Source organism: Amblyomma americanum, chromosome 10 (genome assembly GCF_052857255.1).
Source record: "Amblyomma americanum isolate KBUSLIRL-KWMA chromosome 10, ASM5285725v1, whole genome shotgun sequence".
Taxonomy (NCBI): domain Eukaryota; kingdom Metazoa; phylum Arthropoda; class Arachnida; order Ixodida; family Ixodidae; genus Amblyomma; species Amblyomma americanum.
In genome coordinates this window covers 111,840,480-111,859,711 of record NC_135506.1, presented here as the reverse complement: position 1 = coordinate 111,859,711, position 19,232 = coordinate 111,840,480, and the positions used below count along the sequence as shown (strand labels likewise).

The following is a 19,232-nucleotide window of genomic DNA, read 5'->3' as shown; positions in this document are numbered from 1 at the left end:
GAGCCTAAGTTTTGCTCTGCAGCCAGAAGCAAAGCGATAGCGCCGCGCGAGTTGCAGTCAGAAATTTTTTCGAACTGTCACGCACCGCTGACGAAAACAACCACCGGTGCCGGAATTCATCCAGGATTTTGTCACTTACAGTGTCTTTTTCAGACTAGAAAGAATATTTTGGCGCGAACATTGCGAACTCCGGTTAGATTTCGTGGTAATGCCCATGCACCTGGAGTCATGTAACGCAAGGGGCCCCACCCTAGCACAAATTTTCAAGGGCCTATCGATGGCTCGCTGTCGCGACTAAAATTTCGGTGCAATTACTCGCAATACATGAACAGTGACAGCTGCTGCTGCGCAGTACACTGGAACGAAGGACAGCGTCATTGAGATTTTTCCCTGGCCGTTGCCATATGTACAGAAATGTAAAGGTTCTTGAACGACAAACATTCATTAAAATATTTGTTCTCTCCTTACCAATTTCATGGCCTTTACGAGTTTCATATCAGCGGCAAGCACTGCTTTGCTGGTTCCGGACCGATATAGTTCTAGACTTCATGTGATATTTTCTTATTAAATGCGCAAAAACATGGAAGCATTGGTATCAGTTATGTCTGCCACGAGTGAGCGATAAGGGGTTAGTTGGTATGACATGATTACAAGACATAAAACTGAGCAGGGGATAAGGCACAGAAGAGAAGCAAGCAGGGTGAGCTCGTCCTGTTCCCTTCTCTCCTGCTCAGTTTTATGTCTTGTAATCATGTCTGCCACGATTTTTAAGACATACGAATACATTCTTTTATTTAAAAAAATACATATTTCACTTGTCTAGACAGTGCATAGCGTTATCTATTACACAATGGCGTTGTCAATGGCAATGGAAATGCAGTTATTATTGTTACGGTTCATCCTTCCACAAATTCTAGGAGGCAGCGCTGCAACATGAGCCCTCGGCCCCGAACAAAATTTCTGGCTACGCCACTGAATACGCAGGCACCCTTGAGCACAGGAACCACGGCGCCATCCATCAGCCTCGTGAGTAACCAGCTTCAATTTGTTAGTGACGACAGCGGCGTTCTGTGTAGCCCATACTGGCACCCATCCCCTCTTCTACGACACATGGCGGGCGCTGTCGCCAAATATAAATAAGCGGCAAATAAAGCGGGGCACACCGTCGCTCGCGATGAAAAAAGCTAAGAAAACCGGCTGATGAAGAACGCTCCCCAAGACTCGTGTGCAGCTCCCAGTATCTTATGAGCCATCCCAGAGTAAGGTAAGCCTTTCCCGCAGTGATTTCATGCTTGCATCTAGTGTCGAGGATGAGATAGTCTTCGAATTTTTTTTCTGTAATATTCAATAGTGCCTTCTTGACGGAATGGTTCTTTTTAGAAACTATACTGTTGGCTAGCAAATGCATCGTTACTCGAAAAAACCTTAGTCCATTTATCCCTCTGTGTGCACTGATTGTACATGCGACTTAAAAAAATTTTTTTTTTCAAAGAGACCAGATTCGTTTTCACCAAGTAAGTGATGCTGGCTAAATTTGAAATTCCTGCTGCACAGAATGGCAGGGCCATTTTTTTAACTAGAAAAAAGGTTCGCTTTTCAGAAACAAGAATTAATGATGGAAATCATGAAGTTCTACTGTGCACCTAAAAGTGCAGCCGAGTGCTGTAACTTTTTTTTCCCTCATGTGGTGTAATGTTTTAATAAAGGACACAGTAGCCAATTTTTCGTTGGCAATGCTGCTTTTGATGGTATGGAAAATAATTAGGCATACATATGTTGTTGAAGAATAGGGCTGCAAAACGTGAGTGTAGAAGAGTGCGGCTTGCATGAATTCCTCAAGTTCCTGAGGCATTCATGTTACTTTTTTCAAGTAGGGGGTTCCAAATATACGCAGACACATTTTCAGATTCTTCTTGACAGCAGAACATAATGCGTGTCTAAAAGGGTTACGATGTGCTCTGGCACTCACGAAAACGGAAAGCACGGATACAGGGTGGGAATTGCCAAGACTCCTTGCGGCCCCTTCCTCGTGTATCATGCACACAAAGAGATGCACAATTCTTTGACGGGGCCAATAGCAACAGCAGTATAACTGCACGCACGAGCGTCTCTGAAGATTTTGATGAGTGTATTGCCATTTATTCTTCGGTCTGTCTACATGATGTGACCACAGGTCGCACACGCTTGTGAGCAGCAACAGTGTGTCTGGCCAGCCAGTGAACGCAGTAGATTTAGTGTTACAACATGCCACGACATCGTTTACAGCGGGACAGGTTTCTCATACAGCCAAGGCTGCAAATAGCTACCACATGGTTTTACAAAAAGAAGGTAGATTGGTGCAAGTAATGGCAAGTGAGCAACTGCAGTAAAAACCAAGAACGAGATAAACGCAAAAAAAAACAGACACAGCGTTGACCAGTAACAAGATAATTTATTACAATGAAGCGCTATATGTGCACCAAAATTACGAGCCTAAGCAAACGAACATGACGCACTTGTGCCATCATAATGCCTAACAAAGTTATGACGCACATTGCACAGAAATGCAATCTCGTATCGCTTCTGCACAGTGGTGTTCACTGCACCACTTTTGTCAGCTCTTTCCTCCATCATACCAGCTGCAACTGTCCCCACTTTGGTAGAGCTCCCGGTACATCGGATCACAGTACAGTCCACCAGGACATTCTTGGCACACTCCACAGCAGGGAGGATGCCCGTCCCCCACACACTTAAAGGTTTCGACCACTGGAATCACAGTGACCAGCTGCCATGGCTGACCGTCAAGCAAGTCGTGCGGCGGGGAATCCTGGCACAGCGTATTTCCGTTCTCTCAAAAGGACACTATACCCCAGCTTTTGATTTCGCATGCCAGCTCGCCTCACAGCCTTTCAAATGGCCACATTCACTCAAAAGCTCCTCAAAACGCAATCTATAAAGTAAACACACACCCAGCAGAGATCACAAAAGATCTGTGTTTGGTTAATTGTGGTGCAAAAGAAAAAGAAGACGAGGGAACTGTATTTTGAAGTGCTCTCTTAAGTGTTCCAATGCTCCCCAGAAACTATGGCAACTAGTGCTATTGTGTTCAGGTGGCGCTGCTGAACTGGAAGTCCATGATGCAAAGTGGGCACGGCATAGAAGTAAGTGGAATCTGTATCTGAAAAAGGTAAATTTCAAGGTAATACTTCTTAAGGTTGAAAGATTGGGAACATGGAGGCGACGTCTGCAGTGCGATGTCAGTGCATATTCAAGATCCCCAGGTGGTCGAAATTATTCTGGAAATTTATACTACGGTACTTCTTTCTCTTCTTTCACTCCCATCTTGCTCCCTTCCCTTATGGTGTGGTTGAGATGTCCACGGAGAAGTGAGACAGTTACTGCATTATTTCCATTCCTCAAATACCACTAATAATAAATATATGTTGGAAAAATTTACAGGGGTACCAAATATCTTGTGTGTTACCAATGCAATAGCATTAGAAGCTGTTGATGCCTTTACTGGACGTGACATCACTTCTAGTTTGATGGCGCCACTGTCCCTCAGCAAATAGGCACATTTTGTGACCGAAGACGCATTTTTTTTTTCAACGAAGCTTTTAATGGTATAGCACTAAAAAAAAATGCTGGGCCTCGTGTTATCCGCCACCGCCCTGTTGCAAAGTATAAAGCCTTTTATTTTAAAGGGGATGCTCTTTAGCCTCCATTCACCCACCCATTTAACGATACTTACTGAGGTGCCGCACCTTAGAGAGAACGGAATCGCATAACATTGGCACATATTGACCTTTTCCAGACTTTTGGAGCAACCGGTTTCGTGGGCTGTGGGGAGATCTCATACAACCATAGTCCAGTGTACTACATGCCGGTGCCCCAAGACCTCTTAATGAAAAGGTCTATTGGTTGCTGTCAGTGGCCCTCAGTGAGCCGCCTCGAGCGCGCGCCGCACGGCGCCTCCCAGGAAGTGCCCACACGTGTCCGCCAGTTCACCTTTTTGGCACTCAGCCACCACCAGGCGGAAGCCCCGGGGCAGCAGCGACACAGGGTTCATGGCAGCTGCCTGTGCCTCATCCACGAGCAGCACGCACAGCAGCGGCGCCACCCGGCACACGTCCTCGAGCAGGGCGGCGGGCAGGCCCCGCACACACAGTCGCTGCAGCGAGGGTGTGACGGGTGAGCGACGCAGTGCCCCCTCTGTAAGCGGCGTGTTGGCCAGGTACAGCTGCTCCAGGCTGGATGCTGAGCCCAGAACCGCCTGCGAGCAGAAAGCATTGTATATGCACCGTGAAGAAGCGCAGATGCGCTAACCAACCTTTCGGCTCTGGGACACGATTTTTAGAAGAGCAAGAACAGCCACGGCGTGCGTGGGCGCCTTCGGAATGAACGCACGAGCAGAAAAAATATTGCTCTACACGGAAACGACGACTTCGATCACACACTCGGCCACTCTTGTGCGGAAAGCCGTGATGTGGAGGGGGAGTACTCAAACAACTGTAGCCAGTGAACGAAACCATCCCTGTGTCTGAAAAACAAACTCGATAGTTGAATTGAGCCTGTTCCCGGGCTGCAACCCGAGACGATCGCCTTGCAGCTCCTGTCAGCAGTTGGTGTAGATCAACAGAAAGCGCCCAGACCACAAAAGGTGCGGCACTGCTCGCGCCATTATGTCAGCCTTTGAGTCGGCAGGCAAATGAAGTTCTGCATGGCGAGCGCTGCACTCGCTTGCGCCCACGCTGTTCACCAAGAGGGCTGTGCATTACCAAGAGGGGTGCAGAGGCGTGCTGTCGTGGGTATACCTGAAATACCGCCCGAAGGCAGCCACCGCTGCCGGTCCGCATCCAACATTTCAGGTGTTTAAGGGAAAATAGCGCAAAAGGCGGGGACAAGAGAAGAAATTAACAGGACCAGCGCTAACTCACAACTGAAGGTTTATTCAAGGTTTATTCAACTGAAGGTTTGTTTCCTGTGAATAAACCTTCAGTTGTGAGTTAGCGCTGGTCCTGTTGTTTTCTTCTCTTGTCCCCGTCTTTTGCGATATTTTCCCTTAAGTATGTATCACCAACTCGCCCATCTTGCCGTCGTGTTGAATTTCCGGTGTGAAGAGCACGAGTAGCAGCCTGCAGTTCCATAACAACGGTTGAAGCCATGACATACAGACAGCAAGAGGCCACTCAGAAAGAAGATCCGCGTACTACGGTCACATTTCAGGCCGAACGGCGATGGGTCCCTCACCATACCACGTAGTAAATACAGAAAGGGTCAGCTAACTATAAAAACCATAACCAGCACTGTATAATAATTTTTTCTTACTGTGGCGATGCAGCTGTAATGCAACCTATGATCGTAACTATTAACTATTGCCTTTTGTTCAGTAAAAAACAGACATGTATGATACCCACCACTGCCATTCAGCTCAGGATGTGCATATGCTGCCTTGCTGACAACGTCAGAGGCTTCCACTTGGCGGAGTTTCAGGTGCCGCTGACTGTGCTCTGCCGCCTTGAGTGGACCGCCACACAGAGCTCAGCTTAGGGATTGCTCCATGCCAAAGATATAGATATATAAACGAAACGTAATATAAGGGGAAAGGTGTCCTCACTTGCATGCACGGCAATGAGCTTGAACCATTTAGCAGGTATTCTTTCCCCCCGGATGCACCAGAAGACAATGGTTAGAAAATGCGAAAACGAACGAAGAGCGATGTAATAAGTACTGAAGCTTCATCATCATCACCAGCCTGATTATGCCCACTGCAGGGCAAAGACCTATATCATGTCTCTCCAATTAACCCTGTCTTTTGCCAGCTGCGGCCACTGTATGCCCGCAAAGTTCTTAATCTCATCTACCCACCTAATCTTCTGCCGCACCCTGCTAAGCTTGCCTTCTCTTGGAATCCAATCCGTTACCCTTAAGGACCAGCGGTTATCTTGCCTTCGTAACACATGCCCTGCCTAATCCCATTTCTTCCTCTTGATATCAACTAGGATATCGTTAACCCGCGTTTGTTACCTCATCCACTCTGCCCGCTTCCGGTCTCATAACGTTACAACTATCACTTTTCCTTCCATGGCTCGCTGCGTTGTCCTTAAATTAAAACTGAATGGAGTAGGAATAGTGTAGCTTCATTACCTAATCGAATACGAATCACGCAGCTAGAAACCGAATCAACAATGAATTGAATAGTGATAGAACCGAATAGACCATTAATTGGATACTTCTAATAATATTCGTTACTTGCCCGACTATTCATACAAACAAGCAGTGGCGTGAAACACTGAAGCGTCAGCTAGTTTTATTTAAGTGGTGGCATGAATATGGCAAGAGGCGTTTTACACTCATATAATGACTGAGACTGAAGTTGTGAGCATGCACCGAATCCTACATGGTCGAGCTCCACGTCTGCGCTGCATTAAAGGAAGACCACGAAGACCCAGTTGCATTCACTGCTGATAAATTACGCATGCAACATAGACAAGCCATGCCGGCCCAGAATCTGTCACGCCCGCACTACACCAACAGCGGGAATCGTAATGACAGCCGGAAGGAATCGCTACTGAGAACCACTGGAAATTTCCACTGCCCCTGCAGGACTTGAGCGTCGGACCGGGTTAGTTGGCACCAGTTCAAAAAAATTGGCGGTGGTTAAGCTCTGGTAAACCTGGAGTGACGCGATAGCTACAGCTGGTAGAGTGGAACTTGGTCACGTGACCAACCACATGACGAACCACGTGATCAGCCACGGTGCCGCGCCGCCGGCAGCTGCTCCGCAACACGTGACCAACCACGTGACAGCGTGGCGGCGCCGCCACAGGCTTGCAGCGCTGCCACAAGGTTACAGCGCCACGGCAAAGGCTCGGAATGCTACCGTAATGCAGCTATCGCTACAAAAGTTGGAGGGGACATTTGACCTCCGCCTTAAGGATATGACGCAATAGCGTTAATGCCCATATATCCCGAATTGGTTATTCTTAACTTTGCATTCAAAGGTCCCTGAGAGTCCTCACACTACTCCTTCTGCAATGGTGCAGCAGTTAAAGGATATGCCACTGCCTTGCGATGGCAGGTGCTGCCACCAGGCAGCCCGGCGGGGCTCGTGCGACCCAAGTTGCGCTGCCCGAGCAACCCTCGCGACCATTCATTAATTTGACTGCCACCTGTTACGGTAGTCAGTTTGCTCACAATCCGGTGGGCAGTTGTGGTGACACAACAAGGTCACGTGAACCAGGTGGGCCACCTAGGTTGATTCTCCGGCGGGTGCGCACCCTATTTATCGCTCACAACGCCGACGCCGGATTTTCTGGATAACGGGACCTTTAACACTACCGTGTTAAAAATGCGCGCATCATAAACAGCATACTGACCGCAAGCGCGTCATCGTCCAGCGGGCAGCCCTCGAGGTCCAGCACTCGCAGGCGGCCTAGCAGCGAGCTGCCCAGCCTGCGCAGGTTTTCGCCGTCCAGCCGTCGGCAGCGCTCCAGGCCCAGGGCACGCAGCGAGCTGGCCCGCTCAGCGAGCAGCGCTAGCGTCGCGCCGTCCGTCTGCACGCAGTCTGCAAGGTCCAGCAGCTCCAGCCGGGACAGAAGCTGCATTCGAAACTGACGTTCAGAAACGCCCCTCCCATCTGCTCCTCTCCATGCGCGAAATACTGGTGCTCCCATGAGTCCGCACCGGAGCGCCCGCTCATTTAGCTCATTTAGAAAGCAGATTGGACAGCCGTCGCTGTAACTCGGTATAGCACCAGGTGCGACTTTCGGGGGTCGTAGTTCGGATACCGCCGACGGCATGGGGTTGTTTTTTCTTCCGCTTTCTAATAAATTATATTTATATATAATCACTTTATTAATCTTGCACTGATGAACACCACAAATTTATAAAAAAAAACATCCCCTATGCTCCTTGGTTTCGGTGACTATTGGCTTCAGTCATATATGTCTAGTCCACCATCTTTCACATAGTCTGTCTGGTGACTTGAGGCCATTTATCAAAATAAACTTCTTTTGCATGAAAAGTAGTACTGAAGATCAAGTAAATGTTAGCATGATTTATGCTAGGCCTTTAGAACAAGGCCAGGCTATGTATTAATGCTTAACGTGGCTGCGTTAACAGAGTGATGCGGGTTGACCCAATTGGTCCCATTCTATAAACTCGGTTTCTCAACCCATATACACTCTACAGATTTTGCAACAGGGTTATGATGATGTCACATGATAGGATACGCCAATAGGTATTCTGAATGGAGGCACCCTTTCAGAGGGATGTATAATACACTCCTGAAGGAGTAGACACACTATCTAAGGGAACAAAAAGCTTGCCAAAGTCTCCCTGGGTACACGGGGCAGCTTACAATGAATAAGTAAGAAAGGTAAACTATGCAAAAAATGAGCTTTATTTAGACGTTTGCAAGAATAAGCTTTTTTTATTGATTTGTAGAGCCTGTCACTGGTGGCATTGGCACGAAACAGGAAATGGGGTTCAGAAATGTAAGCCTTCCAGCCTGTGCATGTGTGACCACCGGGGTAGGCACACTACTGGGCTAGAGACAGCTGAAGTCCCTAGACCAGACTGTAGGGAAAGCGAGGTGTGGGGTGTGCACGGGAGGGACAACATTGCTGCATTACTGCCCCCGCTCCCCCAACGACTCGAAAAAACCTAATTTATTGAGTGAAGTTACATGGTGTCAAACTATCTAGTTTCCTGTGCTTAATATCTGATCGCCTTATGTAAGATCCATTGGAACTTTAAGGCCACAATAAACGTTGATGCTGAATATATTGTGTTCGAGGGTTACTGATGGTATGCTGTCACAAAATTCGGCGCATATTAGAAAGAAAGGGCACAGCGCGTAAGCAATCGTGCCCGCGCGCTGTAAAATAAAACAAAAAAACAGCGGGGAAGCACCCCTGGAGAGTGCGTAGTTTTGCACGTACTGCTGCCACTCAGCTCGCTGGCGCGGCGCCGAGGGAGGCATGGCCGTGCGCGGCGTCGATTTCTCTAGAATGTCAGAGAAGTTTATGCTCGTTGTCCGTGGAAAGGGGGTATCCTTGTCCGCGCTAAAGTGATACCCTCTCCCCTTCACTCCGGCGCCGATGACTCAGCGTGGCGAGAATGACCTAGATTTTTCTGGACGGTGATTTCCACGCTCGAGCAATGGGGTCGCGCGCCCGGCGCGAGGAGAAGCTTGTGCAGTTGATATTGCGTGTATGTGCGCCTGCTTTGGCGCGAAGAACAAAAAGACGCGGGCTGCGCTTATAAATGTGGGGCTGCAACCACTGTCTGTTAGCCCGAGCCGCCGTTTAAGCTTCCGAGAAGCGCGCCCGCCCGACTCCCGGGAGAACACCACTCGACCGGCCAAGGACCAGTGAGGCAACGTGCGCCAGCCTGCGGGACAGCCCCGTCGAGCTCCTCAGGTCGCCGGACTGTCATAGTGCCCGGTGAACAAATCTTGTTTTAGTTGTTTGTCTCTCTGTGTGTTAGTGCACTTTAGGTGCAAAGGTTCTGATAAATTGTAATCCTTCTCTATTGTTACTTTGCATGAGTTGCTTTCTATTTGTAAATCACTTTGTATCTGCTCGTACGAGTGATAGTGAAATCCTTTGTATCGTCTCTTCGCTGTATAAACTTTGTTTTGTTTTGTGAACCTTTGGCTCCGACCCATTCTCTGGCTTGCGACCGGCAAAAGCTGGGCACCAAATGACCAACCCCCTTATCATTTGGTAGCTGGTCTCCAGCTGAGCTTGCCACGCTGAGTCAAAAACAACTCCTTTGTGACTGAGACCGCTACCCCCACACGCTCTAAGGGTGTCTGGGAGCGCACGCAAAAGTGCGCGAAGTGTTGACATATGCGCAATGTTTCAATGACAAAACCTGGGTCCGCAAACACAATGTCCCTATTCTATCGCGGTATTAACTTGTTTTTAGCGTGGACACAAGCCTAATTTTCCTCAGGGCGAATAATGAAGCTGGAAATGCTGCCCAAGGACCTTTGTTTAGGGCAGGCCAAAAGAGATAACTTCAGGTCATGCAAAACAGAACACGGAGAAGTGAAGAGAGAGCACACATGTTCCTGTCACCCATTTTCTTTGAAACTGACCGACGTGTATGAACTACACACAATGCATTTTAAAAACCGTGCAATTACAATAATAACAATACTGACGTTATTTGCATCACGAACACACGATACCGTAGGCATGCAGAAAGAGCTGGCATACTTGACAACTTGACAAAGCCGCAGGCCCACGCACTGCCATCTTCACGTAGCGCTCACAACAAAACATGGCAAAATACATAAAGAAACTGCTCTTACAGAATAATGGTGAATGTAAAAAAAGCGAGAAGAAACGCATTGAAATTTCAAGACATTTTCACAAAAAGCTTAAAGCCATCATGAACCTACATAAAAAAACTGGGACGTTTAATTCACCTCAAGAACGGAAAGCAATAGCATTAAATTTCATATTTGTCATTGCTTCTATTGCGACTTCTGTTTGTTTGCATCAATTTCTTTGCAGTTTTTGGTCCATCAACCGCCATATGCACACTGCTAGCTACAGTGTCAGGTGTCCGCTACACTGTGATGGTGCTGACATTTGCATATATCACATCTTTCTTAATTTTGACCTCGATTCTCTATCTAGGTTGCTCACAACCAAAAGGGCAAGTTCAGATGACATCACAATTTCACAGACCTCTCTCGAACAATGAGCGAATTTGCTGACGTCGGACAGTGGATTTTACTCCTGATGTGAGCTCTAATTCTACAGTATTAAATATCATTATACCAGAAAGAACATCTGCATGCAAGAATAATCTTGCTCAAAACCAGACAGCAAACAATTGCATGATGTTTTATGCTAGCCCGTGAGTGAAACAGACTAAATGAAGGGATTTAAAACAGATCAGTACGTGTAACAGACTAGTGTTCCTACATATGTAGGAACTGACGGGATAAGAGCGGCACCTGGTGGGGGTCCCTGTGGAAGAAGCTCACTGCCTGGAAGGAGCACGCCCTGAGCGCCAGGCGGCGGAGTGAGACCGGCAGGTCAGCGATGGCGGGCGGCGCGCCCGTCGAGTCGAAGGCGAGCGCCATGTCGGCCAGAGTGAGCGCAAGCAGCGCCGGGCACCGGCGCCGCAGCTCGGCCAGCGTGAACGAGTGCAGCGAAGGCGACAGGCTGTGGAAGCCCTTGGCGTAGGGCCCCCAGCGGCTGCGGTAGAGGAAGCAGCCGCGCAGCTTCAACTCGTGCACGCCACCCGTCACCTGGTGGCGCAGCAGGCGCCAGATGCGGATGCCCGACAGGGGCACCACGGACGCGTCCAGCCGCCGGCGCAGCACGGGGTCGTGGCAGAGCGCGTACCAGCACCGGCACACGCTGCGCACAGACACCGGTTAAGGCCTTGCCTCTCGGAAGCCGAACGACCTTTAGCTTCCTGAGAGAATCAAATGTTTGAAGGCAACCTGCAATGCGGTAAGTTTGCTACTACCTGCGTCGTCACCTAGCGGCCAAGAATGCGTGCACAGGCCAATAGCTGCTGACTCCGTTCTTCTTTGAACGTGGACATTAGCATGGAATTGCAATTGTAAACAGGCAGAGACAGACAGCGGCTAAATGAGAGAATGGCCGGTATAAGCGCTAGTGCACTAATAAAGTACTCCGATGATTAACATGAAGTTCAGCGTCGCACGCAGGCTTATTTCGTTGCGATAGGCGCTTCGCCGTGAGGTGATTAAGGCAATATCAGTGATCAAAAACTGTCTAAAGGGGCCTCGATGGCCTTAAAATCGTCGAGCCGCCCTGCTCAACCACCCGTCGCCCGCCGGCGCTGAACGCTGCGCACCTGGTCTGCCTATAGGATATCAAACTTCAGTACCTCTGCTCCAACAGACGTATTTGCCCTGCGTCTGCTGCATGACAGATAGTCTTATATGCGCCACAGAACCCAACGCAACTTTGACTCGGCTGGACAGCAACGCTTGGGAAGACACTTGGCTCGTGCGTTTCCAGTCAAACGTTACTCCACTGAGGCTTGTGCTGCTACGCGATATTCTTCCCCTATTCTGCACAAGTAACGTCGAATAACAACAGTGCACGTTATTCATCACAATCTAATACCTCTAAACGACAGCCCTTAAAAGGCTGAAATCTCGACATCAGTTGCGGCAATGTCCGCATCTCGCGCAGCTGTGTGCGAGCAGCACTCACGCGAGAAGACGTGCGTGCTCCCTATTGGACGTTACCATGACTACCAAACATCTCACAGCAGTGACGTGGGCGCCGGGGAGAACAGGTCGGACTCCCTCCGTATTAGAGGAAATGCTGAGTAAGCACCGCATGCGGAGGGACGCCCGGAAGACGGGGTGAGAAATGCGCGAGCCAGGCGGTGTTGGCCGCCTGTGGTTGGTGCTGGTCACGGAGGAAGGAAAACTCGAGAGATCAAAACGTGTACCGGAAGGACTACTGCGAGTCTTTGGCCAACGGCGCAGCCAATGGTAACGCTGGTGCAGCGGCGTTGTCAATTGCACTATCTGCAGCGCAAGCGCACTGAGACAGCGGCCAAGGGGGGAGCCGGCTTCAAGAAATGCAACGTCACCGCCCCTCCTCTGTTCTTTCCTTCCTGCATGGGCTGCATAGCGTCCCCTAGCTCTCTCGCATGCGACGGGAACGCCGACGACAACAGAGCCTGCTGCTGCACAAGCGTGACGCCTCTAGATGTTGGTAAATTTCGCGTTTGACTCCCGTGACCGGGGCGTCAAACTTTTGCAAATTCCTCTCCGCCGCAATGTGGTAGCGGCCGGGATTTGAATGCGCGACTTCAGGCTTAGCTAGCCATAAGCTACAGTGGCGGCACCTGAACAGTTACTGCGTAAAACGCAGGCACGAGCTAAGAAACGATGCACGTTCGTACACGGCCTGATCAGTTAACATTTATCAAATTCTTTCGTGAACGTCGTACGGTTGAAATATCTTTCCAGTGCACGGAGCAACGCGAAGACGTAGCACTTTCGAGCGCCAGTGCCCTCGCACGCGGTGCTTTCATGTCATCATTTGGAAAACGAAAAATTTCGAATGAACCGGTGCTTCAATAAGCTTACAAAGTCACGTGGAAAGATCTCTCTGCAAGTGCAAGGGTTCAGCGAACAGCAACCAAATGCGACTACAAGGCGGTCAATCACATTCGGCAGACAACAGGGTAAAACAATCAAACAAATAAGAAGAGATCAAGAGGTTTCCTAAGCAAACAAAATAGCGGGAAAGCCGACGCAGGCACTCTACGCAGAATAACAAAAACGAAAAAAAATAAGAAAACTCCACTGTAAGCTTCAAAGCAGCCAACTGATTTATGATTGATTTATAGGAGTTTAATGTCCCTAAGCGACTCAGGCTATGAGGGACGCTGTAGTGAAGGGCTCCGGATATTTCGCCCACCTGGGGTTCTTTTACGTGCACTGCATGCCATCGCACAGCACACGGGCCTCTAGAATTTCGCCTCTATCGAAATTCAGGATCGATCCGGCGTCTTTCGGGTCAGCAGCCAAGTGCCATAACCACTGAGCCACCGTTGTGGCTTTTCAAAGGAGGCTGGTGCACAAAGACGATACACACTACGGCTGAAAGCCACGAAGGTAATTGCTCTCGGTTCCTGCAAGAGAACAAAACCACTGGGCACGCCCGTATAATGCACAGCCCCGGGACCTTATCTCGCGATGGGTCATGAGAGCTTTGTGGTTTAAGAGAGCGAAGGGTAGTTAATTTGTATAAAGTAGAAACAACTACGTAAGATCGAGAAACTAGAACAGGGAGTGCGAGGAAGTAGGTTAACAGTGGATATGATAACCTGAGGCACAACTGTCACAGTGGAGACGTCACCACTGAGCTAACAAGGTCATATAAAAACCGACCCACATGGCGAAGCTAATTGCACGGAATCTGGGACGGCCTAGGGTCAAGTATACTGCGTTGTTAAGCACCCTTTGACACCTGGCAGCTAATAAAGTCTTCAAGGCAGCCACAGGACAGCCTGTAGATTACATCTGGGAGCACACTGCAACGCAAAAACATTAGGTCTCTCGCAGCAGTGCAAGGTGTTTTAGCACTTCAAAGCAAAAAAAAAAAGCGGGTCAATATGGCAGTTTACAACCAGCAACAACAGCATTCGTGGCGAAGAACTCTTGAGGTATATGGAGAAACGAAGGGAAACGTTTTCAGAGCTGTGCGAAGACCTTGCTCAGCAGTCTGGCGTACAGCCAAAACTTCATCCAGGAACAAAAACATCCGAGGAAAATTTGCTCGAGCAAATGTTGCACGCCCCGCTATCTAAGTAGCTCCTAAAGCAGAGATCATGCCTATCTTGTGTAATTCTAAGAGCTACAGGGTGCGTTGCTCGAGGTGCAACTTTTCGTGGAAAAACTCCGAAGACGCTGAACATGCCAGAAGTGGGCAAATTTCCTCATTTTTGCTTTCTCTCCTCACCTTCACCCTCTCTTCGTAAGGTTTGATGGCCCCCGCTCCGTCATTCTTTCGTTTTTTTCCCTCGACCCTACCTCACGCTCACCGTCAAGTAGCTAGAAATGAGCGAGTAAACATTTATTGAAGAGGATGGTTGCTGGAACGCATCTGGGTGGGCCCTCAGTCCAGGGCGCCAGAGGCTTCTGCTGACCTTCTGGCGATGAGAAAGAGCGCTGCCTGGTCGTCGAGGCGTACACTGGTCAGCTTCACCTTCTACAGCTCCAGGACCACATTACGCTGCTTTAGATGGTTGCCTGCCGCGGTGGCTCAGTGGCTAGGGCAGTTGGGTACTGAACCGGAGTACCCGGGTTCGAACCGGACCGTGGCGGCAGTGTTTCGATGGAGGCGAAACGCTAAGGCGCCGTGTGCTGTGCGATGTCAGTGCACGTTAAAGATCCCCAGGTGGTTCAAATTATTCCGGAGCCCTCCGCCAGGCACCTCTTTCTTCTCACAGTCCCTCCTTTATCCCTGCCTGTGGAGTTCGCTGACCGTTCTTCGAACGAAGACTGAGAAAGGCCGCGCCAGTGTCGGCGCCGCGTGCCGCATCAAAGGGAGCCGTCTGGTCCCTACTTCCTCCGTCGTGCAGCGGACATCCTTGTTTACCCAGCCGCCTCGGGCATAATCCGCCTTGAAAAAGCCTAACCAGATACAGCTGTCGACATGTGTGCGTCGTCAAGGGGTGACGAGACGTCGGCGATGCGGGAGAGATACAGCTGGGTGGGGACCGAGTGCTGGGTGACCAGGAAACGGATTATTCACTTAACGACTGTGTTCTCTTTGTTGCTGTCAACAACCTGAGTCATCGCCTCGTCGGCACAGGTTTCTAGCATCTGTGGTGCCGTGGGTGGCGTGGGGAACGGAAGTCGCATTTGTGTTGTTTGTGTGGTTATTTGAAACCTCCTTCCCAAATGTTTTAATCAGAACTTTTTCCCCAATCTCTGATCAGTGGGCGGACCTTATTTTCCTTTCCCTAACCACTGATTGGCGAGATGGGTCGTTTGTTATCTTATTGGTTGCTGTCCCCGCTAAGGGCGGAGACAGCGGGTTTAAAACCAAGCGCTCTGGGTTGAGCGGGGGCTGAATTCGTCTGATCCACGATTTAGTCATGTAAATAGTTTTCTCCTTGCTTTGTTTCTTCTCGTTTTTTTACCTATGTTGTAAATAAATAGTTAACCTTCTCCTTTCCTTGAGTAATGTAAATGTTTGGGAGTAGAACCACCGGGTCATTAAGAAACCCCGATTTCATCATCAAGTAGTTTCCTCTCATCGCCACCGGAAGAGGAAACTCAACTCTGCCATTATGACACGGTTCAGGTGTCCGCCGATATGTGAGAGAGATACTGCGCCATTTCCTTTCCCCAACAACCAATTTTTAATTTTCTGTTTTAGATGGTGGGGTTTCTAGGGGCATGTCCATGCGATATGTGTTAAGGTTGGGGTGTCGCCTCAACATGGACATTTGTCTTCGTAAAGTGTTGGGTGTAGGCGATGTAAATAGTGTAGGTTGGGATAGAGGTATTTGCAGACGCCGTAGGAGGCGGGAGCCTTCAAAGGAGAGGGAGGGATGACACAGAGGGTTAAAATTAAAGGCGTTGGTTTAAACGTTAAAGGGACTATGCAATAAATTAATTGAGATTACTTAAAGCAGACGAGAGATAGGCATTCGATCACTCGTCACCCCAGTGCAAGATTTTTTGAGCTAGCATCAATAACAGCGAAGATATAGGCGATTAAAAATTATGGTCCTCCTCTCCCCCCTCAACTCGTACACGAGGAGCACCAGAAAAAAATTAAGAGAACAGCTCTGGGACTGGGCCCCGCCCATGAATACGTCATCCGCTAACGTTTATTTTGCAACTTCCGGTTGTCGCTCCTAGCCCCCCAGCAGCAGTGTCGGCGGCGTGGCGGCATCTCTCCGGTCTCTTCGCCTTCCTGGATTGCGGCGCGCGTCGCGTTTCTTTGCTTGTCATCTGTGGTAATTAGCAGTAATAAACCCGGACCTCGAGGTGCGACTGCTCGCTTTTACGGCCGCGATGGGCATCGAGCCCTATGCGTGCGCACGAAGAGCCGTGCGAGTGGCTCCGGAACTCCCGACAGAAGGAGGCGGCAGAGGAAAATTGAAACCATAAGCGCGAAGGCAATGCCCTGGCTCGCTTGCCCGAGAGGGTCGCGCGGCGGCACGAGCAGACGATTTTCACGGCTACCGGAAGTGTGCCCGTGACGTCATGGGTAGTGTCACGTCTTTCTTTCGCAATTTTAGTTCCAAAATCGATCGCTACGAGCACACCAATCGGCCCGCGAATTAAAAAAAAAACACGGTTTTAAAAGTTCATAATAAATTGCCGGCTCAGTTCTGAAGACTCATACTTGGTGTGAATGCTTCTTAGCATCATTTCTAAGCATTGAAAACATTTACAAGCGACTTTTTATTCTTTGCATAGTCCCTTTAAAACGTTCTTTAGTTTTCTCACATTGCCGACACAAGTGCAGGGCAAGTGCCGGACGTGATACTTTGACGACCAAATATTCAACTCGCTGCGCGAAGCGTTTTTTGTTTTTCTTTGATAGCGGCTTATCGCAGAGGAGCAGCGGCGACCCCGACCGTATGCGCACCGCTCGGTTCGTCCGCTCCTTGAACTACTTCGTGCAGCCCTGAGCATAAGTAGAGATTAGGGTAATTCTAGAACTGGGAATCTGGCCAGCGCCCGCTTGCTTTGTTGCTCTTGCTGCGGAAATCGGCCTGCTTCTGCCACAGCAAGAGCGCGCGAGAAATAAAAAGACCGAGAATAAAAACGAAACAAAAGATACCAGCGCTTCTGCCGTCGGAGGTTTCTCCAGACGCGGGAATGAACAGAAACGAGAGGAGTTAGGGCGGCACGGTCCGTGAAATATGCGTAGACATATCCCGACCAGCACTAACTCTGGACATCCGGTTTGAGTGGCGTAAGCATTTGCAACTAGCTGTCGAAGCTATACTCGAAACAGAAAGGAGAAAAAAGAGGAGAGTAAGCTGTTTTCTAGGGCACTCACCCTCTTTTACAAAGGGGAGTGTGCTAGAGGTAAGCTTACTCTCTTTTTACTCCCATACAGGCACATTCGTGTTTAGAGTGCACGCTCCAAGTCAAATATACGTTGACCAGGATCAGGTCCAGCGTCGCAGTTGATGCACATGTCCTGAAATCCGCTGCGAATATTTATACCCAAAGAAAGGAATGGCATAGAATTTATGCCTAACTTGTATAAACATGCGAAACCAGATAACGACGACGAAGACAGAATTCTATCGCCATAAATGAAGGTTGATGAAGACGACGATGTGCAAAAGGACATCATCTAATCTGTCCTCGTATTTTTCCGGTAATACTGTCGTCCACCTGTACTGAATGGGACTACAGTCATGTTAAAAGCAACCAGCAAATCTACCCACAGTTTGTATAGAGGCCTATATTTTATCTTCGAGGCATATGATACGGGTCTGGCAAAGACTTGTCTTCACTCTGGAGGAAAAACAAATAGCTCTTCTAGTTGGGCATCTGCCTATCAAGTAATCCTAGCAACCTCTGCCCCCCTGACGTTGCTCGGTGACGTGCAAGCGCATCTTTGGTATTGTATTTGCGTAGTGCTTACTTAATAAGACTAGAATTTATCAGCGCGTTTTCGTCTCTGCTCTGCCCTTTCGTGCTCTTCCAGTGTACGCTTCATTCTTTCTAGAAGTTCCTTAGTCTACTTAGTAGAACGGGCGAGCTGGTATAAGTTCATATTGGGAAAAAACACCGCACAAAGGCCAGAGGACCAGAAGAAAAAAAGACGAGCGTTCCTCCTATGCCTTTCTTCCTTGTGGTCCCCTGTCCTTTGTGCGGTGTTTTTTCCCAATATGTCCTTCGTTTACATTGCACAACCTCGGATTCACCGCCAGGATGGGTTTCAGGTTCACCGTTGTTTCCGGACGATGTTCGGCCTACTTGGGCGAGAACAGGAGCTGAAAGCATTTCATACTTAAAACAAGCGCTGGTGGGGACATGGCCGTATAGAGGGATGAACAGGGAATTTCTGCCTCGCCTTGCTCTCACCGTTGCGACACTGTGCGAGCCCCCAATGATGGTGACGGTGCTCGTGTCTGGCTCCGCGCAGGAGGAATGCAAGGTACACTGCTGAGCGAGTCCTAACTCGCTGGAAACGTGTCAGACGTCAGAGTACTGATACGTATACGGTTGAGCACGCAGAACGCGCGTAAAACACTATCGATGGAATCGTCGGTGTCCAAGCCATGGTGGAAGGCTGCTGCGGGTTCAGTTCGACCAGCCGGAGTTGCCTGACGTGCGTATAGGAACCTGCTGAGAGAGGCTACTTTTCCGTTCGCGCATGCGTTTCCGGTGCTGGGCTGCTGGCCGCGTTTCAACATACATACATACATACGTACAGAAACTTTATTGAGAAATATATGTATGGCCTTCCTGATTTTTAATATAGCGCGAGCGTCGACCAAACTGCTGGTCAGCGCTTTATAATAACGGCGATAAACGTGCAACACGGCGACAGTTCGCGCATGCGCACGAAGGGAGAGCGTCGTCTGCTACCCTGTTCCAACGAGGACACACGCCCTGCCACAATATCTGTTGTGGCAAAAAACCGGCGGGCAGTAGAGCACATGTTCGTGGCTAAGATGTCACACTGAGACGTTTGAAAGCTGCGATGCTTTTTTTTTATACCGTCTAACTACTGAAATACTGA

General features: G+C 49.2%; 1 protein-coding gene across 1 annotated transcript in view; it reads right to left on the bottom strand.

The window, feature by feature from the left end:
- Positions 1-2,411: 2,411 nt before the first annotated feature.
- The window catches only part of LOC144107831 (F-box/LRR-repeat protein 12-like), a 34,672-nt gene continuing 17,851 nt past the window's right edge, over positions 2,412-19,232 (bottom strand). Inside the window, exons 2-4 of the mRNA XM_077641039.1 lie at positions 10,958-11,366; positions 7,359-7,580; positions 2,412-4,252 (exon numbers count right to left, since the gene is read on the bottom strand). Coding sequence (XP_077497165.1) covers positions 3,917-4,252; positions 7,359-7,580; positions 10,958-11,366 — 967 coding nt within the window. The 3' untranslated portion in view covers positions 2,412-3,916. The remainder of the gene's footprint in view (positions 4,253-7,358; positions 7,581-10,957; positions 11,367-19,232) is intronic.